This window comes from Macaca nemestrina, chromosome 14 (genome assembly GCF_043159975.1).
Source record: "Macaca nemestrina isolate mMacNem1 chromosome 14, mMacNem.hap1, whole genome shotgun sequence".
Classification (NCBI taxonomy): domain Eukaryota; kingdom Metazoa; phylum Chordata; class Mammalia; order Primates; family Cercopithecidae; genus Macaca; species Macaca nemestrina.
Genome location: NC_092138.1, coordinates 82,899,174 through 82,925,582, shown reverse-complemented (window position 1 = coordinate 82,925,582; position 26,409 = coordinate 82,899,174). Strand labels below are relative to the sequence as shown.

The window sequence follows — 26,409 nt, the reverse complement described above, 5'->3', positions numbered from 1 at the left end:
TAAATACTTTCTGTATTTCTTGTACCATTTTCAGGAAAGATCGCAAAATGGCACTCATTCAGTTGGGATCTGTGGAAGAAGCAATTCAGGCCCTCATTGAGCTTCATAACCATGACCTTGGAGAAAATCACCACCTCAGAGTTTCCTTCTCAAAATCTACAATCTGACTTTTCTGTGAATTTTTTCCTAAAACTGGACCATAATTTCAGTAAAACCTTCAGACATAGACTGAAGCAGCTCAAGACCAATTTTGCCTCTTTGACAAAAATAACTCTTTCTGAGTTTGATATTCAAGTATATTTTAAAAATCAATGGATGTTCTTTTTTTCTATATCCCCCCTTGCCAGTCAAAGGTTTCTTTTCCGTTTTTACCATGGTTTCTACAAAAATAACCTTCAGGAAAAAGAAAATCAGGAAACAATGGTTTGTTTGTTTTTTTTCCCCAATAATTTTATTCCCTCTATTAAGTTAGATTTGAAGAGGATTAACTTTGTTTTAGTTTGGGTCCAGGTCAGCCTTATACAACATTTCTAAACTCATTTGTACTTAAAAAAAATTTAAACACAGACTTCTAAAATTACTTGATGTAAGTAATTTAAATCACTTATGACCAAGTTATTAACCTTGTGAATCAGAAGTCTGACTCTTGTAGGAAATTATATTCACTTACAGAGTCCATCAGATCTTTGCCATATATTGATGGTTATTATGCATAAACACATTGAGTTGTGTTGGAAGCAGATTTATAAACCTGCATGTTTTCTTTGAATGATTTCTTTTTTTCACTGTAAGACACTCCTTTAAATAATGCCTATCTTTAACTTTTTAAGACTATTTGGAAAAATGCAGTGTCTCAGCTGTCCCCAGGGAAATTAAGTGGAATCCAACTAGGATCTGTTAAGAAGATGTCAGAATAACTAATAATTTTATTACAAAAAAAATCATGTTTTAAATTTCAAAATGACACTTATTTGTCAAGTAATATGATCTTGGAAAATTTTAAAGAAAAATAATCCTACTTATAAACTACTTTTTTATAATTGTTTTCAGAAAAAAAGTTTACAGTCTTAAGGAAAATATTCAGGTCTATCATATGGTTTGACAGATTTTTTAAAAGTTATTTTTGGTAAGGTCTTCTTTTAGAAAAAAATTAATCTCAAGGGTTTTTTGTACCACTATAATCTCTAATACTCAGAATTACTGTGTATTTACTTAATTTCTTATTATGTGCCTTATTATGTGCTTAAGATACAATAGGTTAGAGTTTAAATATCTGGAAAACTATATTGTGGGCTTGGTAAGCATTTTATTTTTCCTTTCTCTGTTTTGGTAAGGATTTAACATTTTTTTCATTGCAATTTTAAGTGGTTTTCAATAAGTAATAGTTTTTATCAAATTTTTGGTGCTTGGTGCAGAGACGGTGTGGGGGGTGAATGGTTTTGGGAATAATTCAGTGCACACCTGTAGGCCTCTTTACATTGTGACTGATAGGGGTTATTGCATATCAATTTGGGGCTATAGAGTGCAATCTCAGTTTCATCTTTATCACCCATCAGAATTTGTCTCAGGATTACTTGGTTTTTCTCAGTCCTCAAGCAAGAACTTGCTTTTCTTTGTTAATGTGACTTCATTACTGAGTGCCCACATATTTGGAGTATGAGAAGGTGGGTTATTTCTCATGCTCTGTCCCTCTCTTTTTCGTTGAATGTAAGAGTACATTTTAATGTTGCTTCAGTGATTGTATAATGTAAAATGGTTTCTTTTTAATAAGAAACTGCTATTATTCCTTCAATTCTTGATCAGAATTTTTTAAAGCAGAAGTAGTCAAAAGGGTCATTTTTTGTCTACCCCTTTTACACTTTTCAGATTATGAAAGTGTCTCATCTCAACTTTTAAAAGAATAAAGAACATCTTGCTGGGCATGGTGGTGTGTGCCTGTAGTCCCAGCTACAGGCTGAGCCTATAGGCAGGAGGCTACAGGCAAGAGGATCACTTGAGCTCAGGAGTTGGAGGCTGCAGTGTGCTATGATCACATTTGTGAATAGCCACTCCACTCCAGCCCTGGAACATAGTGCAACCCCTTCTCTAAAAATTAAAAATTAAGAAAATCTCAATCTCTTTGCTGTATCCTAGTGATTAATTTGAACATAGGGAGGTTTTTACAGAAGAAATTTTACTGAAAAATAGAGACTGCAAGAGATGATACAGATTATTTAAAAAGCAGAATTCACTCACCACTGAGCAACACTTAGTTGGTAGAATAGAAAGGAAGGATACTAAGTTAAGACTTTTCAAATGGATCAGTTTAGTTCAATAGATAGATATAATCATGTGTGTAGTTGTGGGGTTTTTTTTTTGTTTTTTTACTTATGAAATAAATTTTTACCTAGACACAAGGGGTATATGAAGGAGGAAAAAAATTTCTTTGCAAAATCTCCCAAAATTTGCTTTTTTTTTTTTCCCTTCCACACAGGCACTATTATAATTTTCAGTGCCATGTTAAATTGGGTTATTTCATTTACTTTAAGTTAGGAATTACTGTGTAATTTATTAATTCATGATTCTCATAACATTCAGCATAAGTGTAGCAAAGTTGCTAATAACGGAAGGGAGATCATAGTGATGTTGAATGTAATTTTGAAGTAGGGAATGGCCTTTTAAGTCTGCGAGAGAACATTTGAATCCTTTTCAGGGATTTGTGTAGGGGTGTGTTTGTGTGTGTGAATGTGTGTGTGTAGATAAGTGTATATACATAAATACACTCTTCTATAGTTGTATATACATATGCACATTACATACATTTTAATTTATTGACAAAATTAACCAAATTAAGATTTGGAGATGTGGGGTGTTCTTGTTTTAAAATAGCATGTTTGAAACCATCAGTTTGTGTCTAAAATTAGCTGTAGCACATGGATGTTGTCCATATTAAGCTATTTGCTGTTTGAATTATAGAGGTCTACAGTATTTGTGTTGGCATAGTTTTTGTAAAAAAGATTAAAAATCAGGATGGTGGAAAAACTAGATCTGTGTATTTCTGTTTTGGCATGCATTTATTCAGTATCTTCTAGCAATGGTTAATTTTTCTCTGTTGATCTACCATAGGATCCTATTTTTAAGTTTATTTACTTTATTTTTAAGGAGTATTGTCATCACTTTTCAAGGTGTCTTGACTTCTACACAAAGTATATATATTCAGGACTTTAAAAAATAGCAGTACACATTTAACAGTAGCAAATTACACCAAAATGATTTACTTTGAGATTTGAATAATTTGCATAGCAGTAAAATGTGCTTTGTGTAACATACAAATAGAAGAATGACCCAGTATCTTAACTGATACTTACTGGAGAGTATCAGAATTACCCAGTAGCTCTTACAGAATGCCATAAATTCTTTAAGACTAAATATTGTAATCAGTTATTTGAAGTAATGTTTCTGATTTGCTGTTAAAAGTTGCCGAGCTCAGTTTTTGGAGATATCGTTTCTGCCTGCCTGTTTCCTTATGAGAGCAAGGCCTTTTTTGGTTCCAGCTAGTATGATGATCATGGATTCTGCTTTAGTTGATGAGAAGTGGTTCCTATGAACGCCTCTGTTTAATTTCTTTTTATTTTATTTTATTTTATTTTTGGGGGTCTCGCTATATTGCCCAGACTGGTCTCCAACTCCTGGGCTCAAGTGATTCTCCTGCCTCCACCTCCCCATAGTGCTGGGATTACAGGCATGAACCATCACGCCTGGCTCTCTGTTCTTTTCAGTGTCTCCATGCCATCAGACAGCAATGCTTATATGTTTAGCATTTTGTCATGCAGTTTCTCTTCTGTTCCCACGAGATATTTTTGGACAAAAAAATGACAAACTCAAAAGTACATGTGTTTTTCCCCACCGATCTCTTAGAAAACCTAATGTGTGTACTGCTACTTTTAAAACCAAAAAGAGACAGCATGACGATGCATAAAGCCTTTTTCTTAACCTTTCCTTTGTCTTGATCTGTTGTTAACAAGAATAAAACTGCCAGACTTAAAATACTCTACTATTGTGCTAAAAGAAATACAATTTAGATTGCACAAAATTTGAAAATATAACTCAGCTGTCTTTTAAAAGAGTTGTGTTGTTATCTACAAGACTATTAGCAGTCTTTTTTCAGAGCAAATTTTAACAGCTAGTTGTGAGTGGTTTAAAATATAGAAAATATTAAAATCTTAGTTTGAAGGGTTTTATAGTGGGAGAAAAAAACAGGACCAAAGTTTATGTGCCTTCTTCAGTAGTCTTAATTGACCTTTTCTTCCTATTTGAGACTAAAGTAGTATCAGTATTCTGGTTTTCAGGAAATATGTACTATATAGTTTTAAAAGAATGTCATCCCACCAACTATCTATCCAAGCAAAGAATCGTAACTGTAGAAATGAAGTCTCAGTTACACTTTTGCCTTTATCACATAATATTCATTATAGAGCATCGTGCAGGTCCAAGAATAGAGCTGCTTGAAATCTTTGTGGTAGTTTCCTTAGTTTTTGTAACCTGAGGCATATGTTCCAGAGAACAGGGATATTTGTCTGGTCCAGTGACCTTGGTGATCATAGTCATAATTGAAAGATGCCTAAGGCATGCTTAAATCAGCATCGTCAACTGATTTGTTGTTGTTGTGTTATTTTCACTTCTTGGATCTATGTAGTAGTTGTAATAACAAATATTTAAATAGCTATTTTTTTGATGCCATTAAAAAAAATCATACTCTGGCCTTTTTTCCCCCTTACCATTGTTTCCCAGATCTTTTAAAAATTCATCCCATATCCAGAAAGTACCAATTATAAAGATTGCTGACCAAGCAAAGTTTTGCATCAAAATGTCACCTCATTGCTCTGACCAAAGACTGACTGTTGTGGTTTTAACTCCTCTCTGTGAAGCATTTTGCATTTTCCCCAAGCTCCTTTCTGAAAGAAGACCCAGTGCAGAGCGGCCTTTACTTTCTGTTGCCTACTGTTGAATAGACTACTTAGAGAAAATGGGAGTTACAGTGTGAACAGAATGGATTAGGATGACGAGTTTGATGGGCATTTCCAGTACTGTATCTAAGAAAAAAAAAAAATAGCACAGCTAGGAGCCTCTGACATTGTCTGGTGTTTTACATGGTCTGTTCATCAAAGTTCCCCTTTTCAGTTTGTAAGAATGTTCATCTAACAGAAGAAAATGCTGTAAATATTTGTAACAACATTTTTTTTTTACAAGGCCAAAAAAGAAAAAAAAGGTTTTTGGGAACAAGTGAACTTACAAAGTGGTTTTTATATAAAACATCAATTGTCTTGTATATTTTGGATAAGCAGCAGTACCAGCTTTCATTTGTAACAGAGTTTGTGGCATTGGAAAAAAAGGATTCTGTGATTGTTGAAGTGAATTATGTTATAAATGCAAAGAGAAGATAAAATATTAAAAACCATATTTTCTAAATGCGTAGTGCATGGTTAATTCAAGCTTCTGTACACTACAGTATATTCCATTTTCGTTCAGTTTGTATATTTGCTGACTATTACTTGATATCTCTAATCTCTTTTCCTAACAAATATAGCATTGTAGCATGCCTTTTAATAAATGTCATGACATCTGTACTCTCTTAAAATTTTTCTGTGTTCTTGTCTGTACTTTGGGTTTCCCCTTGTCTTACCTGTAATTCTAATGATGTCCTATTTTCTTTTCTTTTCCATAGCCATCCATCTAAACGTGTCATGGTTAGAGAATAGCAAGCACAAACAGTGTTCAAAATGGGAAAAACACAAAATCTTCTGTCTCTGTCTTCATTTAGGAATAATTCTCATTTTGAGGAGCAAAGTGCTTTCCTAATCTTTTTATGACACACCTTCTCTGGCACCGCCCTGTAATGCCGGAGCATGTTAGCATGCTTTCTTGCTTGCACACTCACTCTCCTTTTTCTTTCTCTCTTTTTCCCCATATTTGCAGTGCCAAACTACAATTGGAACACTATTTCCAGTTTTGTTCAGTAGTTGGCTTCCCTATGGCATTAGTATACATACACTTTTGAGACACAAGGTGTGATCTCAAACCAAGTTTGTGTCCCTTTTAAAAAGGTAACACAGATACCAGCTGATGCCACCTTCCTTTTCCTTAGACAAACATTTTACTTCTCAGATCTTTAAAGAATTGTTGGATTGCAGAAGTCTAGACTTAGCATTCGTTGTATATTTTAGCTTGGAAGTGGGAATTTATTTTGAATAGAAAATTAGGTAATCACTACTAATCTTTGCTGGCTTTTACTTGTAAAATCTGTGGTCTCCATAAATACTACTAGAAAAATAAATATGTATTTTCGCATGAGGCATTTTTATCAGGAAAAGATAACTGTATGACTAAATGAGGCCTGTATAAACTCGATTGACTGTGAAATGCTTATTTACTCAGCAGAGGGGTTATAACCATCATTAAGAGTCATGCAGTGACCCAAGAGACCACCTAGTTCAATTTCCAATTAACAGCAAGGAAGCCCAGGTTTCTGTGACTTGGTTCAGTGCCCTCTATTGCACCCAGGTGTTGCAGTTTCATGCTACCGAGTGAGTGCTGCTAAGGTTATGATCTTGAAGTTCTGTACGCAGTATTGGAGTGCTTATGTTTTCTCCTGAGAGCCACGTGATCATACGTCACTGCAACTTAAAGACATTGAATAAGTGGTGAGAGTGTTTCTGATGAAGGGTAAAAATGCCTTATCTACTTCTGAAAAATTTTTAAATGTCATTTCGCATTTTAAATTTGAGAAAACTAACAAAAAACGTAGTTACTGTTTGTATGAGTTTGCTAGGACTGCCATAAAAAAGTCCCACAGACTGGGTAGCTTAGACAGCAGAAATGAGTTTCTCACAGTTCCGGAGACTCACAGGCCATGAATCAAGGTGTCAGCAGTGTTGATTTCTTCCAGTGCCTTTCCTTGGTTTGTCGATAGCTGTCTTTTCCTTGTGCCTTCTGCAAGCTCTTCTGAGTGTGTCTCTGTCCTAATCTCTTCTTATAAGGACATCAGTCAAAGATTAGGGCTCACTCATATTATCTCATTTTGCTCTAATTCTTTAAAGAGTCTGTCTCGGAATATAGTTACATTCTGCGATTCTGGGGATTAGGACTTCAACACAGGAATTTGGGGTGGGGGGACACAAAATTCAGCCCCATAGCACTGTTTTATTCATTCAGTTCACCGAGTACTGATTGTACCGGCGCTTGAGCTAGGTGTTAGGAAAAATACAGAGTTAAGCACGTGGTGACTTACCTTTTAGAAATGTGTAATGTAGTAGAAATGTCAGCCTAAATCCACAAATTAAACACAATACTTTTAGACTCTTGCCTTCAATAGGAATCCCCAAAAATGGATCAAGAGGACTCTCTGAGGTACTTCTCAGAATACATAACGGCTATAACTATCCTACAGCTAGTTGTGAATATGTAGGAATGTAGACCCTGCCATAATTTCTCCTTTTTACTCTTAGAGATAAATAGCCATATATTTCTAAGACAAATGCCATTACTTAAAGGACAATTGTACAAATAAAAGGACGTCGTCAGACAAGCTGTGCCCAATATTTAATGTCTAACATTTGTGATACTTGAACTGGGATGCCAGGTTAGGTATAGTTAGGAGTGATAGACCTATTTGTAGTCCTACTGTTTCTACATCAAAGCTTTTTTCCTGTTGTCTGTTTCAACCTGTAATGGGAATTCATCACTTTATGTGTTTTTATCAAAAGAATTTATGCTGAAGTGGTAAAACTAGTAATAGTTTTGCTGGAATTACCACATTCTGGAGCCACTGGGTTCTATGTAGAGTTTCCAATTCTACTAGTATAAAAAAACCAGAAAAGTTAATGATTCTAATGTTCCTAGCAGATTCATATGTCTATTTTTCAATTTTTCTTTCTATTTTTTTTTGAGACAGAGTCTCACTGTGTTGCCCAGGCTAAAGCAGCCTCAAACTCTCCTGGGCTCAAGCCTCCCTTCTGCCTCAGGCTCCCAAGTAGGTGGGACTACAGGTGTGTGCTTGGCTAAGTTTTTTACTTAGTGTAGAAAGTGGGTCTCACTTTGTTCCTTAGGCTAGTCTTGAACTCCTGGGCTCAAGCGATCCTCCCCTCTCAGATTACAGTACGAAGCACTGGGATTACAGGGGTGAGCCACTGTGCCCAGCCTTCTCAATTTTTCTATCCCTATATTTGTTATAAGGATATAGACAGGGTAACAGGAAAAACTCAGTATTTCTTTGGGAATAAATTGCCCTCTAATCACTTGATAAGCACCTCCATCATTATTCTGTGCCTAAAATTAGAGAATTGTCTGCTAAGTCCTTGATCCTGCAAAATACAAATTCACATTCTAACCTGTTAAGAGATTGTCTTCAAAATAAAACTGGTATTAACTACATTGATGTTAGACAAGTACACTTTAGGGCAAAAGGCATTATTAGGGATGGATTTCATAATGATAGAGTTCTATAGTAGAATATAGTAATGCAACTGAAAAAAAGCTCATTCCACTGCATGGAAGAACCTCACAGATGTGGTGTTGAACAAAGGAAGCCACGCACAAACACATACTGTATAATTTCATGTACATCAAGTTCAGAAACAGGATAGTTACCTTTGGGAAGGAGGTAATAGAGAGTATGAAGTGGGTTTCTGGTATCTGGTTAATGTACTTTGTACCAGTTACCCAGGAGTGTTTTAAAAATTACTATAATTGAGCAAGGACCTATCAACCAATTCTTTTCTTAAGTCAGCAGATTATTCTAGCCGATAAGTAAGGCCCTCTTATAAAGAACCTGAGATACCATGGACTGAGTTTCATCGTGAAACTCTCCCACATATGCATATATTGCATTTCCCTGACCATGGCATATCTATAGGAAAAATATTTCACTGACCAAAATAAAAAACCTGTTATCAAGTAAATTTTACCCTTCCAGACACTTTTACATCCAACTAGATTGAGAAAGATTTAATTAATGTGTTTTAGTTTTGGTTTTGCCACTGTAACTCTGATCTGGTGAGCTATTTGACATCTAACCCCTAATACATTTCCGTTTTATTTTTTGAGATAGGGTCTCCCTGTGTAGCCAAGGCTAAGTGCAGTGGTGCCATCAACAGCTCACTGCAGCCAACCTCGCAGACTCAAAGCAGTCATCCCATCTCAGCCTCCCAAGTACCTGGGACTGTAGGCACCCACCACCACACCCAGCTAATTTTTTATTTTTTTTAGAGACGAGTTCTCACTATGTTGCTCAGGCTAGTGTCAAACTCATGGACACAATCCATCCTCCCCCCTCAGCCTCCTGAAATGCTGAGATAACAGGAGTGTGCCACTGCACCTGGCCTCCTATTTTATCAAAAGAAGCAAGAAAGACCTACCTAGGTCTCTGGCATCCTAAGAGAAGACTTTATAAAAGTTAATCTTTTTTTTTTTTGAGACTGAGTTGCTCCGTCGCCCAGGCTGGAGTGCAGTGGCACAATCTTGCCTCACTACAACCTCTCCCTCCCTGGTTCAAGCAATTCTCCTGCCTTACCCTCCCAAGTAGCTGGGATTACAGGCATGCGCCACCACACCCAGCTAATTTTTGTATTTTTTAGTAGAAACAGGTTTCATCATGTTGGCCAGGGTGGTCTTGAACTCCTGTGATCCACCTGCCTCGGCCTCCCAAAGTGCTAGGATTACAGGCACGAACCACCACCCAGCCAAAAGTTAAGATTTGTAATACACAAGTATTACTATGATAAACTTCCACGTACCCAGTACCCAACTGCAACTAGTGGCCAGTTTTGTTTAATCTGTTCTTCACCCCACTCCTAGGATTACTCCAGTCGCCCAGACTGGAGTGCGGTGGTGTGTGGTCTTGGCTCACTGCAGCCGCCGCCTCCCAGGTTCAAGCAATTCTGCCGCAGCCTCCCGAGTAGCTGGCACGCACCACCACACCTGGCTATCCTAGGATTTCTTATAATTTCATCTGTAAACATTTCAGTATAGAAGTCCATACATACACTGCAGTTGATAAAGGCTTTTGCAGTTTCCCTTTCCATCTTTTTTTTTTTTTTTTTTTGGTACTTTGTTGAAGAAGAAACAGCTCTTTAGTCTGTAAAAAATTCTGACATGAATCGTGCTGATTGCATGTAAATCGAGAAGAGCTCATTCAGATTCTGTTTTTCTTTTCTTTCTCCCTGCCTCCCCTTGCCCCCCACCTTTTTTTTTTTTTTTTTTTGGTAAGAATACTTTATTGATGGCATTGGATACCTGCATAATGTGTCTTTTCTTTTGATGGCAGTGTCCATTGATCATTGCCTAGATCCATTAAACTTTTAGGACCTGCAAGATGGCAAAGCTGTAATTCTAATTCCTTTTGCTTATATTAGTTGGATTTCTTCTATATAAGAGAAACCCCTATATCAACTATTTGGTTACTTTGAGGTACAGCTTCTATAGAAAAGGCAAAATAAATGCTTGGGTTTTTTTTGTTTCCTATTCTCCTCCAAACGTTTGCCTTTTTATAAAGCCTGTTTTTATGGAAGCAGAAACATTTGTAAAAATAGAAAGACAGATATAATGAAACTTTGTTTCTGTCACCTAACTTACATGATTCATATTCTGTATTGTATCTTCTATACTCCTGCCCCTCTCCCCTTCTACTGGGTAGATTATTAACTATTAATTTATTTTATATAATAGTTTTCAAATGTATTGGTAAAAGTTTATAATGTTTTTAAATCTCTGCCTCATTAGTAATTATATCATCTTGTTTTTGCAGGGATGAGGCCTTGCTGTGTTTACCAGGCTGGTCTCAAATTCCTGGCTTCCCAAAGTGCTTAGTATGCACAAGCTAGTCACTGCACTCGGCCTATACCCATTTTTATTTATATTTATTATTTATTTACTTATTATTATTATTTGAGACAGAGTCTTGCTCTGTCATCCAGGCTGGAGTGCAGTGGCACGATCTCAGCTCACTGCAATGTCCGCCTCCCAGGCTCAAGCAATTCTTGTGCCTCAGCCTCCCAAGTAGTTGGGATATTTGTGTTTTTAGTAGAGATGGGGTTTCACCTTGTTGGCCAGGCTGGTTTCGAACTCCTGGCCTCAAGTGATCCACCCGCCACAGCCTTGCAAAGTGCTGAGATTACAGACGTGAGCCACTGTGCCCAGCCTGGATACCTGTATTTAATTACTGTTTTTCAGTTGTGCTTTTTCTCCTTTTCTTGAGCCATCTTGCAGAAGTATTTTCAAATAACCTGTTTTTCATGTGTTTTGATCCCCCCATGTTTGTTTTTTCATTTATTAGTGTTTCATTTCATTTTAACTTTATTTTATGCTTCTTTTATACTTTTTATTTTGTGTAACTTGATATGTTAATCATAACTGTCTGCTTAGATTGCCCTGTGTATCCCTATGAATTTTCAATGCACATTTATCCTTTATGACAAAAACAATATATATGAACTTGAGAAATGTAACTAGGTAGAAATAAAAACTTATTTAGGTAGGAATTACTTTGAAAAAAACACAAACGTCTGCGGCCATACTGCCCTGACCGTACCCGATCTCATCTGGAAAAAATGCCAAGGTTTAGGATTGTCCTGATGGCTCCCTCACCCCCATGTCTCTTATTGCTATGCTTTAATGTGAGCTGATTTGACAGATATATGCGTTGCCAGAGGATCCAAAGTTGTAAAAGTCTAGCCATGCCATCAAGGAACATTATAATAAAGATGGAAAGCACTAGTATGTCCTTTCTTGCAGCATGAACTAGCTTACAAACTAAATCTAAGTAATTTACCTGATTTATTGAGCATCTAATGTTTTTAACCATCTCTCAATATGGTCCAAGAATAGTAGCTACCAGTCCCAGATTTTCTAGAACAGGCAGACCATCCTTGTATTTTCAGAACACTTCTAGTTTTTTTATTCAAAAAATAGTTCTTGGCTGGGCGCGGTGGCTCATGCCTGCAATTCCAGCACTTTGGGAGGCCAAGGCTGGTGGATCACCTGAGGTCAGGAGTTCAAAACCAGCCTGGCTAATATGGTGAAACCCCGTCTCTACTAGAAACACAAAAAAAATTAGCCAGGCATGGTGTGCCTCATGCCTGTAGTCCCAGCTACTCGGAAGGCTGAGGCAAGAGAATCGCTTGAACCGGAGAAGTGGAGATTGCATTGAGCCAAGATCCAGGACTGCAGATTTAACTGTGTGCTTGGTGTATGACGTTAGCTCAGTTAGAATGAATTTATTCTAAATTCTTTTAAATAAGGGCATAAAGATTGAAGAGATTACAGGGTTCTAGTGACAACCCCTATTTAGTAAGAAGTAGAGTCTTCTTTATAAGAAATAAAGCACCCATGCAGAGACCAGCATACAGTAGATTATCTGTTGACTATCTGCTATTTCCTTTCAGCTAGCAGCTTCTGGCAAAACCAGCCCCAAATTCTATTCCCTGGCAGTCCCCATGACAAAACCACTGAGATAGATCATTATTGATAGGACCCTGGTGCTTGTAGTGACTTGGTGGCAGCAGTTGGCTTAATACAGACCAACACCTTCTCTAAGCCAAGCTGCCATCTGATGAATGAAATACCCAGAGAGCTGAGCATATACAGAAGGAAAATGGAGCCTTGCCTCAACCTACAAAAACATCTTTCTACACAGGGCTTCGGGAATTCAGTGACAAACTCCAATAGCACAACTGTATTTGAGTGTATGGATTCATAGATCATAGGCCTCACCGAAGTTTATTGCCTCTGACCTGTACATTTTTGTGATAACCATAACTTCTTCCATGATCTTCCCCAGAAGCATAGATTGCCCATATATGGGCAGTCCCAAGGAGGCCAAAATAATCCCGTGTACATTGTATTAGTTTACTAGGGCTACTGTAACAAATTACATACAACAAACTGGGTGGCTTAAATAACAGATACTCATTTTCTCACAATTCTGGAGGCTAGAAGTCTGAGATCAAGGTGTCAGTCAGCAGGTTTGGTTTCTTCTGAGGCCTCTCCCATTGATTTGTAGACGGCCACTTTCTCCTTAGGTTCTCATGTGGTTGGTTATCTTTCGGTCTGTGTGAGTCTGTGTCCTAATGTCCTCTTAAAGGATACCAGTTATATTGGAGTAGGGCCCACCCATGTGGCCTCATTGTACTTTACCTCTTTAAAAGCTCTATTCCCAAATACAGTCACATTTTGAGGTGCTGTGGACTAGGGCTTTCGATTTGTCAGGGTTCTCCAGAGGGACAGAACCAGTAGGATAGATAAATAGGTAGGTAGGTAGATAGAATTGATTCATGTGATCGTGGGGGCTGATAAGTCTTACAACAGGCTGTCTGCAGGCTAGGGAAGCCAGCAGGGGGTGGCTCAGTCAAGTCTGAAGGCCTCAAAACCCAGGGAAGCCACTGGTCTAACTCAGCCCAAGGCCAAAGACCTGAGAACCCAGGGGGCTGCTGGTGCAAGTCCCAGAGTCCAAAGGCCAGATAATCTGGAGTTCTGATGTCCAAGGACAGGAGAAAAAATGGTGTCCTAGCTCTAGGAGAAAGGAAATTTGCTTTTCCTCTGCCCTTCTGTTCTATCCAGGCCCCCAGACAAGCTGCTGCAGCTAAGAACATCCCCTCACAGAGGGCTTTCTTCCTGGGAGGAGCAGAACCACAGCTTTTCTCATCCTGCCCCTGGCCACCTATTGCTGAGGCTTATTCCACCCAGACCCCACTCATGGACTGGAGGCTTCCTTGGGCATGACATGCTAAGATACTGGGGCCTTAGTCCTGGCTTGCGAGGTGGTGGTTCCATGGCAAGAGAGGCAAGCCGAGAGGACCCCAGCTGCTCTGCACTGACAGAGGCTCTCTCCTTACCCAGACTTTAGTCAGGCTTAGAAACTTTTTTAGACTAGGCCTCATTCTTGGACCTTGTTCTCAAGAGCCCAGTTTTAGCAAGAATCCTGGCAGTTTAAAAAGAATCCCCTTGACCCTTTATATCTGATCACCCTGACCTGACTTCAGCAAGAATCCTGTTTGGTAAATGTAGTAAGAATTTCCCTTACCCTTCATTTCTGTCTCCTCTTAGTAATTTTCCATCTACTGACAACCCTTCCCCAACCTACTCCTTGCCTATAAATCCCTACTTGTTCCTCGTGAGTTTGTAATTAAGCCTGATCTCTCCTATCTCAATAATTTTTTTTTGAAACGGAGTCTTGTTCTGTCACCCAGGCTGGAGTGCAGTGGTGCAGTCTTGGCTCACTGCAACCTCCACCTCCTAGGTTCAAGTGACTCTTCTGCCTCAGCCTCCCAAGTAGCTGGGATTACAGGTGCCTGCCACCATGCCTGGCTAATTCTGTATTTTTAGTAAAGATGGGGTTTTACCATTTTGGCCGGGCTGGTGTAGAACTCCTGACCTCAAGTGATCCACTCACCTCAGCCTCCTGAGATGCTGAAATTACAGGCGTGAGCCACTGTGCCCAGCCTCAATTATCTTTACACCTATCACGATCATTCTGAATAAAGTCTTCTTTCTCATCTTAACAAGTGTCAGAATAATTTTTTCTTTAACACCTCCCTCACAATCAAGGGCTCAGCCCCTAGAGTGGGGATGTCACTCAGGGAGAAGCTTACCATTGTTCCCTCCCCCAGCTCCAGTGCCCTGGCTCAGAGATTGTGCCTGCGGGGAGAAACCCACCATAAAACAGATAGCTTTTAATCTCTTTCAGAAGGAATTTAGCTCATTGCAGCAGAGTGAAGAATTTCAAGTCTAAAAGCACTCTCAAGGTCAGTGAGGTGTGATAAAAGGCTACTGGGAGAATATTCAAGATACAGGTTAAACTGCAGAAGGCTGGTTTGCAGGAGAGAACTGGGAATAAGATAGCTGCAAGAGTCCCCTAGGGTCAGAACAAAAATCAAACACTGACCTAAAAAATTGTTCAGTTGAAGAAGCCAGAATTCAATTGTATAAATTTTAGAGCAATTTGTGCTCCCAGGGTACTGTTGAAAACACTAGAACAATCAACTGATAATAGTGTGGTTTTAGCAGGTTGGTGGGGTCAGTGAAAAGAGGAGGAGAGACCCAGCAAAACCACTGGTTCCAGAGTGACTGTGGGCATACTCAGTGCTGTACCTCCTGAAGGAACATTAGTGGCTAAACACGGTGTGGAGAAAATGGATTTCACTAAAATAATCCAGTCATTTACTACACAAATAAGCACATTATAATAAGCTCCAAAGAAGGGGGTATCAGCACCCAGAGTTACTACAATATGTGATTTTCAATGTCTAGTTTTAAAGCAAAAATTACAAAGCACAAGGAAACAGGAGAGTATAACCCAAACAGCAGAAAAAAAGCAGATACAGAAATTGACTGTAAGAGGAACCAGAAGTTGCATTTATCAGAAAAAACTTTAGCCATTATGAACCTGTTCAGAGAACTAAAGGGAGCCATGATTAAAGAAGTAATTGAAGGTAGGGTGACAATGTCACATCAAGTAAGACAATATCAGCAAAGAAATTGAGATGATTAAAGGAACCAAATGGAAATTACGGAGGTGAAAAGCACAATAACTGAAAAATTCACCAGAAGGCTCAACAATAGATTTGAACTGACAGAAAAAAGAATAACAGACTAATAGAGATTAGACACACTGAAAAACAGAAAGAAAAAAGAATGAAGAGAACCTTAGAAATATGAGACACAGCATAGGACAAATGTCGAAAGTAAAAGACAATGAGGAAATCTTTAAGCAGCAAGAAAAAATAACTCATTACTTACAAAGGAACCCTAGTAGAATAGTGGCTGACTTAGCAGAAACAATGGAGGCCAAAAGGTAGTGGGATAACATTCAAAGTGTCAGAGAAAGAAACTGTCAACCAAGAATCCTATTGCCAGCAAAACTGTGATTCAAAATGAAGATAAAGATTTCCCCAGAAAAATAAAACTGAGAGAATTTAATGTTGGCAGCCCTTCTTTAGAAGAAATACTAAAGGAAGTTCAGGCGAAAAGCAAGTAATCTTACAACCTTCTAGTACTTTGGAACACTAGACAGCACTGCAGTACTGCTCTTGAGGGCCATTGTAAGCTGTGAAATCACCAAGAAAAATGCTAAAAACCTGGCACTAAATAGACCACAAGAAGAACACTTGTTCACAGAATGAGAGCTGATACAACAGGTTTGTGTGTCACCTTGTTCAGCCTCAGCTGGGAACACGTAGGTTGAGCAATTCAAATATTTTTACCACTGTGTGCATGTTGCAAATGACCATGAAAACATCTTAAGTGTTGATTTAGGAATTACAGACTTTTAGCAAGTAGGAAAAATTCACAAATAAGGAATTGTGAATAATGAGAATTGATGGTATATCAAGAATAGCATTAAATGTTAATGGATTAAATCACCCAATCAAAAGAAATGGCTTGCCAAGGTAACTGTAACTTGATTTAGATTAAAACAATACAAAACAAAAAGCAGAAGAAGAGTGGAAGAAAAATTATAAGCCTTGTACAACCCCTCAGCCCCAGCTTCCAGGGGAAGCAGGAGTCTTCTCTGACCTGTAGTCATATGCATATGCATACCTATATAGGTGGAGTCAGGGAAGAGAGGACAGCGTCCCTACTTTTCTGAGAACCCACTGAAAAGAGACCTGGGGCTTACAGTTTTGATTTGAACTCATTTGCCTTCAGAATCAGAAAGCATATGTGGGCCAAAGCTGAATTTCCAATAATGCCTCTCCCTATAGAGCAACCACATGCTTTCTTCAAGAATGATGACATCTATCTAATGAGTAATGAATTAAAAAGATATATTTTTAAATGCTGGTAAGGATTAAGTGAACTAAACATTGCCACACTCCACTGATAGAAGTATAAACTGGTACTATTTTTTTTGGAAAGCAGCTTAGTAATATACACTCATACCTTGGTATCCATGGGATCTTGATTCCAGAACCCCCTGAGGTATGAAAATCCACACATGTTCAAGCTCCTCATATAAAATGGTATAATGTTTGCATATACCTTACATACATCCCCCCATATACTTTATTTCTTTTACCTTCCAAAATTATGAATGGAATAGTAGCATATCAGAATGTAATAAAAAGGATTCCATTTAAGGTGGTTTTCCTTTTAAAGCACAGATTTTTTTTTCTTTTTTTTTTCCTTCGAGACAGAGTCTCACTCTATCACCCAGGCTGGAGTGCAGTGGCACAATCTCAGCTTATTGCAACCTCTGCCTCCCGGGTTCAAGCGATTCTTGTGCCTCAGCCTCCTAAGTAGCTGGGACTACAGTCACGTGCCACCATGCCTAGCTTGTGTGTGTGTGTGTGTGTTTAGTAGAGATGGGATTTCACCATGTTGGCCAGGCTGATCTTGAACTCCTGACCTCAAGTGATCTGCCCACCTCAGCCTCCCAAAGTTGTGAGATTAAAGGCATGAGCTACCATGCCCGGCCAAGCACAGATTTTTTTGTAATGGATCTCTTTAACAGTTCATACATCAAAGCAATAAACACACAAACATCCAAAGGAAAAAAAATGAGGTTATAAAGTAGCCTAACTCAGCACCCTTGTGAGTTTGCTGCAAGTCTACCAACAGGGGCCTCATCTAGAAGGACTGCCCAGAGTCTGGACTTGGTGCTGATTAGCCACACTCCCGTATACTTTAAATCATCTCTAGACTATATATAATACCTAATACAATGTAAATGCTGTGTAAGTAGTTGTTGTACTGTATTATTTAGGGAATAATCACAAGGAAAAAAGTGTGTACATGTTCAGTACAGATGCAGCCATTCATTTGTTTCCCTAAATACTTTTGATCTGCCGTTTATTTAATCCACAGATGTGGAACCCACAGATGTGAAGGGCCGACTGTATTTCAAAAGCCAAAAAATGTTCATCACCACATTGATATCAATAATGGAAAATTGGAAACAATTTTCAATGTCCAGCAACTATTTCATCCAGCAATAAGAAACTGAATAATAATTATGTCTTTGTAATGGAAAACTAAGAAGCCTTTAAAAAAATAGTGTACATCCTTTCATGATAAAAACCCTCAACAAACTAAGCATCAAAGGAACATACCTCAAAATAATAAGAGCCATCTATGACAAACCCATAACCAACATCATACTGGACAGGCAAAAGCTGGAAGCATTCCCAGCACTTTGGGAGGCCAGGCGGGTGGATCACGAGGTCAGGAGATCGAGACCATCCTGGCTAACACTGTGAAACCCCGTCTCTACTAAAAAAAATACAAAAAATTAGCCGGGCGCGTGACGGGCGCCTGTAGTCCCAGCTACTCGGGAGGCTGAGGCAGGAGAATGGCGTGAACCCTGGAGGCGGAGCTTGCAGTGAGCTGAGATCCAGCCACTGTACTCCAGCCTGGGCCACAGAGCCAGACTCCTCTCAGGAAAAAAAAAAAAAAAAAAGAACTGGAACAAGACAAGGATGCCCACTCTTACCACTCCTATTCAACATAGTACTAGCCAGAAGCAAAATCAGGGAAGAGAAAGAAATAAAAGGCATCCAAATAGGAAAAGAAAAAGTTATCTCTCTTCACAGATAATGTGATTCTACACCTAGAAAACCCTAAAGATTCTGCCAAAAAGCTCCTAAATCTGATAAATGACTTCAGTAAAGTTTCAGGATACAAAATCAATGTATGAAAAATCAGTAGCATTTCTAAACACCAATAAGTTCAAACTGAGAGACAAATCAAGAATGCAATCTCATTTACAATGGACACACACACACACACACACACACACACAAAATACCTAGGAATACATCTAACCAAGGAGATGAAAGATCTCTAAAAGGAGAACTAAACAAAAAACACTTGGCCAGGCACAGTGGCTCACGCCTGTAATCCTAGCACTTTGAGAGACCAAGGCAGGTGGATTGCTTGAGGCCAGGAGTTCGAGAGCAGCCTGGCCAACATGGCAAAACCTTATCTCTACTAAAAATACAAAAATTAGCCGGCCATGGTGGCGCACGCCTTAATCCCAGCTACTCAGGAGGCTGAGGCAGAAGAATCACTTGAACTTGGGAGGTGGAGGTTGTAGTGAGCCAAGATTTCACCACTGCACTGCATCCTGGGTGACAGAGCAAGACCCCATCTCAAAAAAAAATCAAAAACAAAAACCACTGCTGGAAGAAAGCATAGATGACAGAAACGGGTGGAAAAACACTCCATGTGCATGAATTGGAAGAATCAATATCATTAAAATATCCATACTGCCCAAAGCAATGTACAGATTCAGTGCTATTCCTATCAAACTACCAATGTCATTTTCCACAGATTTAGAAAAAAACTATTCTAAAATTCATATGGAACTTAAAAAGAGCCTGAATAGCCAGAGAGCAAAGTGAAGGCATCATTTTAGTCAACTTCAGACTATATCACAAGGCTACAGTATCCAAAAAGCATTGTACAAAAACAGACACATAGGCCAATGGCACAGAATAGAGAACCCAGAAATAAAGTCACACACCTGCTACCAAAGGATCTACAACAAAGTTGACAAAAATAAACAATGGGGAAAGGGTTCCCTATTCAATATATGGTGCTGGGATAACTGTCGATCCATATGCAGTAGAATGATACTGGATCCCTACATATCGCCATATACAAAAATTAGCTCCAGATGGATTAAAAGCTTAAATGTAAGAACTAAAACAAAAAAAATTCTGGAAGAAAACCTAGGAAATACCCTTTTGGATATCAAGTTCAAAAGCAATTGCAATAAAAACAAAAATTGACAAGCGGGAACCTAATTAAACAAAAGAACTTTTGTACAGCAGAAGAAACTATCAAAAGAGTAAACAGACAACTTACAGAATGAGAGAAGATATTTGCAAACTATCCATCCAACAAATGTGTAATATCTAGTATCTATTAGGAAATTTAAAAATTCAACAAGCAAAAAATCCCATTAAAAAGTGGGTGAAGGACATGAACAGACACTTCTTAAAAGACGTACAAGTGTCCAACAAATACTTGAAAAAATGCTCAACATCACTAATCATCAGAGGAATGCAAATCACAACCACAATGAGATTCCATCTCACACAAGCCAGAATGGCTATTATTAAAAAGTCAAAAACTAACAGATGCTGGTGAGGCTTCAGAGAAAAGGGAATGCTTATACACTGTTGGTGGAGAGGTAAATTAGTTTAGTTGCTGTGGAAAGCAGTTTGGAGGTTTCTCAATGAACTGAAAGTAGAACTATCATTTGACCCAGCAATCCCATTACTGGGTATATACCCAAAGGAAAATAAATTGTTCTGCTGAAAAGACACAGGCACTCATATGTTCATCGCAGCACTATTCACAATAGCAAAATAATGGAATCAACCTGTGTTGATTATTCCAAAATAATGGAATCACAGTGTTCATTAACTGTGGATTGGATAAAGAAGATATGGAATATATACACCATGGAACACTACACAGCCATAAAAAGCAATGAAATCATGTCCTCTGCAGTAACATGGATGCAACTGGAAGCCATTATCCTAAGTGAATTAACACAGAAGAAGAAAACTAAATACAGCATGTTCTCACTTATAAGTGGGAGCTAAATATTAGGTACTCATGGACATAAAAATGGAAATAGTAGACACTGGGTGTTACAAGAAGCAAAGAGGGAAGGATTGAACAACTGCCTATTGGGTACCATGCTCACTACCTCAGTGACAGGTTCAATCGCACCCCAAACCTCAGCGTCGTGCAGTATACCCTTATAACAAACCTTCACATGTATCCCTGAATCTAAAATAAAAGTAGAAAAAAAAAAAAAAAAAAGCTGGCCGGATGTGGTGGCGCATGCCTGTAATCCCAGCACTATGGGAGGCCAGGATGGGAGGATTGCTTGAGCCCAGGAGTTTGAGACCAGCCTGGACAACATGGCAAAACCCCTTCTCTACAAAAAATAAACAAAATTAGTCAGGCATGGTGGTGTGCACCTGTAGTCCCAGCTACTTGAGAAGTTGAGGTAGGAGGATTGCTTGAGCCTGGGAGGTCAAGCGTGCAGTGAGCTGAAATTACACCACGGCACTCCAGCCTAGATGACAGAGTGAGACCCTGTCTAAAAAAAGGAAAAAAAGGATGTTATGGAAAAATATTTCTTGAAATGGAGAAATATTTGCCATGTGTATTGCTACTTGAAAAAAGATCATCAGTATATACATGGTTTTATATTTAAACTTTTTCTAGGTATGTATATAAGTATCAAAAATAGACTAAGAGGATCATAGCAGACATTATTGGTTACTGCCTTAATATTCCTCTCCCATCTCCAACCCCACGCCCCTGTTATGTCCTCTCTTGCTGGCAGAATGCTTATCCTTGGCTCAGCCATGTGCTCATAGAAGTTCACTCTATCCCTAACTCAGAGGGTAAATTTGATTAGTTTAATCCAAATGTTGTAGGTCAATTTCCTCTTAGTAGTGATTGGTTGAGACGTAGGCACATGATATATGGGAGAATCTTCTGGGAAAGAAATAAACAGTCCTCTTTCTATGAATATTGAATCTTGATATAATGTCTGGAACTGCAACAGCCATCTTAAACCTTGAGGGTGGCAGAGAAGGGAGATGGAAAGACAGATCTTTGATGTCTTTGGTGAACTACTGAATTAACCAATCCTGGAATGGCCTATCTCTGACTCTTCGTAATGTGATATAATAAAATGTCCCATTGTTTGAACCATTTTGGGTTGAGTTTTCCATTTATTTACAATTGGAGGCATCCTAAATCAAAGACATTTTTGAAAATGTTAACAATGGCTATCTCTGAATGGTGAGATGATGGATTTTTTTTGGTGCTTTCCTGCATTTTCCAGTTTTTCCATAACATAATGTGTTTTTTTTTTTGTTGTTTTGTTTTGTTTTTGAGACAGGGTTTCACTGTGTTGCCCAGGCTGGTGTATAGTGGCACAATCTCAGCCCACTGCAGACTTAACCTCCTGGGCTCCTCAAGTGATCCTCCCGTCTCAGCCCCAGGAGGAGCTGGGACTCTAGTCGCACGCCACCATGCCCAGCTAATTTTTGCATTTTTTATAGAGTCAGGGATTCACTTTGTTGCCCAGGCTGGTCTCCAACTCCTGGGCTCAAGCAATCTGCCTGCCTTGGACTCCCAAAGTGCTGGGATTATAGGCTTCAGCCACTGTGCCCAGCCATGTGTAACTTTTAAAACAAAAAATACAGTAACTGTCTTTTGTCAGATTTGTAAATGGGGTGCTTGAGGCAATGAAATAAGGAAGGGGCAATGGCCATGGCCCATGAAGCCCAGAAAACCCTAGATATCCTGAGGAAAACAGATGCCTCCTCTTTGTCTTTTACAAATTTTCCATTTATAAATAACTCTGAATTTACAAATATGCAGATCTGTCTTCTATCCACCAAGCCCAGGGCTTGTTACCAATTCCCTTCCTGGACTACTGTTGGATGTAAAGACCTGGATAGTTTTGTCCCTTAAAGAGTAGATCCTAGTGGTTGAAATCATCTTCATGGCCTGGAATCTGGGAGCCCTGGGGGATCTAAGCAGACCCCATGGCTAGGACCACAACCATCACATAGGTTTGGTTTTGCTTTAGTGGCAAATGTTTTTGTTACCCAGAGCTAACTTGTATGTAGATGGTTCTAAACTCAGAAATATTCTTCTTTTTTTGCCCACCCCCCACTGTCCTCAAAGCTTCAGAGATTCTCCCAATGTGAATGCCACCTCCCAGCCCACGTTTTATCCGATGATTCTAATTATGTAGTGACACCAAGACACTCAGCTCTCTTGCGAGGACTGTTACCGAGACTTATTCAGTTTGGATGGTTTTTCCGTCTCCATTTCTGCCTGAAGTAGTGGCTACAAAATCTGCAAATAGAAGCAGTGAATCAGAAGTGCTTCTCACTGCAAGCCACCAACACCCAATAACAGTGGCTTAAGCAATAAAGAGATTTGTATTTACGTAAATTGTCCTGGTAGCAAGACCAGAGTGGGTGTGGCAGCTCCACAGTACTGACACACAGCTAGCTGTCTTGGATTTGATCACCTCACTATCCTTAGGATTTGGCATGTCCCCTCATGATTGCAAATGGCTGCCCCAGCTCTAGCATTTCATGCACATTCTAGACAAAAAAGAGGAAGAAAGTGACAAAAAAGATGCCAGCTGTGTCTGCCCATCTCCCCAGGCAAGTGTAAGATCCTCCTTACAGCTTGTGGGCCAGGACTATGTTATATGTCCAGCTGTAAGGGAGGCTAGGAATGTATATAGCCTTTCCATGTCATTCCCAGCATCACACTCTATGTTCCTTCAACTGGCAATACTTAAATGCAAGCCTTCCGATCACACCACGCTGCTTTTCTTTTTTCTTTTCTTTTCTTTTCTTTTTTTTTTTTGAGACGGAGTCTCACTCTGTTGCCCAGGGTGGAGTACAGTGACGCAATCTCAGCTTACTGCAAGCTCCGCCTCCCAGGTTCACACCATTGTCCTGCCTCAGTTTCCCAAGCAGCTGGGACTACAGATGCCCACCACCATGCCTGACTCTTTTTTTTTTTTTTTTTTTTTTGTATTTTTAATAGAGACGGATTTTCACCGTGTTAGCCAGGATAGTCTCGAGCTCCTGACCTCGTTATCCACCCTCCTCGGCCTCCCAAAGTGCTGAGATTACAGGCGTGAGCCACCTCACCCAGCTACCATGCTGCTTTTCATCTTGGCCTCTTCTCTCATGACTTTCTCGTTGTCTGAATGTCCTTCTTCTTGTTCATCCAACTGGCTCCTACTCATTCTATAAAACCTGCTCAGGTCTCCCCTCCTCCAGGAAGCCTTCCTGATACCCTGCACTGAAGTGGATACCCCTCCTACATATGCCCATAACGCTTCGTCCTAAGCCATCCTGACATGGAGCGCATTTTATTATAACTATTTGTAGTGGGCAATACACTTAGCTTATCTTATCAACAGGTTGTGCCGCTGGTTTGGAGAGAGCTTTTGACGCTGCTTTTGCATAGAATATTCATTATTTTTACTTAGATTGTATTTTTATTAAGAGTCTAATAGAGACAATACAGGTACTATATACACACACACACCAAAACAATTCACTTCTGGGTAGCACCCATGTTTCCCCTTCACGAGGCCTGAGCCTAGTGTCCTCATGATTTCAGGAACCCTGTTTTACCCGGACAAGCAATCCTGAATACCAAAGCATGTATGTTGAGTTCAGTTTAATTGCACACACATTTACTGGTGCCTGTTGTGTGTTAGATCCTGTGCTGGGCACAGATTAACAAAGCACATCCTCTGTTCTTGAGTGCACAGTCTAATCAGGGAGGGATACATATAAAAATAGTTATAATAAAAGGAGCTCCATGTCAGGGTGGATTAGGATGAAGCGTTATGAGCATATATAGGAGGGGTATCCACTTCAGTATGGGTATCAGAAAGGCTTCCTGGAGGAGGCAAAACCTGAGTGGGTGTCATAGAATAAGTAAGAGTTGGCCGGGTGCGGTGGCTCACGCTGTAATCCCAGCACTTTGGGAGGCCGAGGCGGGCGGATCACGAGGTCAGGAGATCGAGACCATCCTGGCTAACACGGTGAAACCTTGTCTCTACTAAAAATACAAAAAATTAGCTGGGCATGGTGGCGGGTGCCTGTAGTCCCAGCTACTCCGGAAGCTGAGGCAGGAGAATGTAGTGAACCTGGGAGGCGGAGATTGCGGTGAGCTGAGATAGCGCCACCGCACTCCAGCCTGGGCGACAGAGCGAGACTCAGTCTCAAAAAAAAAGAGTAGGCTGGATGAATGAGAAGACGGACATTCAGACAATGGGAAAATCATGAGCGAAGATGCCAAGATGAAAAGCAACGTGGTGGCCGGGCACGGTGGCTCATGCCTGTAATCCCAGCACTTTGAGAGGCCGAGGTGGGCAGATCACTTGAGGTCAGGAGTTTGACACCAGCCTGGGCAACATGGTGAGACCCCATCTCTACTAAAAATACAAAAATTAGCTGGGCATGGTGTCACGTGCCTGTAATCCCAGTTACTCGGGAGGCTGAGGCAGGAGAATCGCTTGAACCCAGGAGACAGAGGTTACAGTGAGCCAAGATCCCACCACTGCACTCCAGCCTGGACGATAGAGACTCAGTCTCAAAAAATAAATAAATAAATAAATAAATAAATAAATAAATAAAGCAGCATGGTGTGAGCAGAGGGCTTGCACTGAAGTATTACCAGTTGAAGGAGCATAAAGTGTGATGCTAGGAATAACATGAGATGAAGCCCAAAACAGGGGTGGAGCCACATCAGGGCAGGCCTTAAAGGGCAGGCAGTTCAGGAAGTGTCAAGTCTCTATCTTGTATGCAGTAGAGAGCCATAAAAGAGCTTTAACCTGTGCTGTCTAATATGGTTGTCTAACACGGCTTACTGAGCACTTGAAATGTGGCTGCTCCAAATTCGGATGTGCTGTTAAGTGTAAAATAAACACTGAGCTCCAAGACTTAGTACAAAAGAAAGAATGTGAAATATATCAGTAATCACCTTTCCTATTGATTACACACTGGAATGACAATGCTTTGGTATACTGGGTTAAGTAAAATACATTATTAAAAATAATTCGACCTGTTTTAAAAAAGGTGGCTGCTAGAAAATTTAAAAATCTATATGACGCTTAAATTTGTGTCTGACCTTATATGTCTATTGGAAAGTGCTGCTTTAAACCACTGGAGGAAGACAGAAGAGTGCAGTGGTCAAGAGAATGATTTCTGAAGCCAGACTCCCTGGGTCCAAATCCTGCTTCTACCACTTAAGAACTGTGTGATCCTAGGCTGAGTGTGGTGGCTCACGCCTGTAATCCCAGCACTTTGGGAGGCCAAGGCAGGTGAATCACGAGGTCAAGAGATCGAGACCATCCCGGCCAACATGGTGAAACCCCGTCTCTACTAAAAATACAAAAATTAGCTGGGCGTGGTGGCGCACACCTGTAATCCCAGCTACTTGGGAGGCTGAGGCAGGAGAATTGATTGAACCCAGGAGGCAGAGGTTGCAGTGAGCCAATATCATACCACTGCACTCCCGCCTGGCAACAGAGAGAGACTCTGTCTCAAAAAAGAAAAAAAAAAAAAAAAAAAAAGAGCTGTGTGATCCTGGGCATATTTCTTGGCTTCTTGGTGTATTAATTTGCTGGAGCTGCCATAACAAAGTACCACAGACTGGGCGGCTTAAACAACAGACACTTACTATCTCATCGTTCTGGAGGCGGAAAGTCCCAGGTCCAGATGTCGGCAGGGCCGGTGTCTTCTGAGGCCTCTACTTGGTATGCAGATGGCTGTCTTCTTGCTGTGGTCTCACATGGCCTTTTCTCTCTGTATGTGCATACCTGGTGTCTCTCCCTCTTTTTATGAGAACGTCAGTCCT

At 39.7% G+C, this 26,409-nt stretch overlaps 1 protein-coding gene across 16 annotated transcripts in view; it reads left to right on the top strand.

The window, feature by feature from the left end:
- The window catches only part of LOC105481081 (polypyrimidine tract binding protein 3), a 117,749-nt gene extending 111,426 nt beyond the window's left edge, over positions 1 to 6,323 (top strand). For 8 of the 16 annotated variants that reach the window (XM_071078168.1, XM_071078167.1, XM_071078166.1 and 5 more), the window contains exon 14: positions 35 to 562. In XM_071078168.1, the coding sequence (XP_070934269.1) occupies positions 35 to 167 (133 nt within the window). In that variant the 3' untranslated portion in view covers positions 168 to 562. Of the gene's footprint in view, positions 1 to 34 lie in introns of all 16 variants that reach the window. The other 8 variants (XM_071078177.1, XM_071078179.1, XM_071078173.1 and 5 more) reach the window with 2 other exon arrangements.
- The last annotated feature ends 20,086 nt before the right edge of the window (positions 6,324 to 26,409 follow it).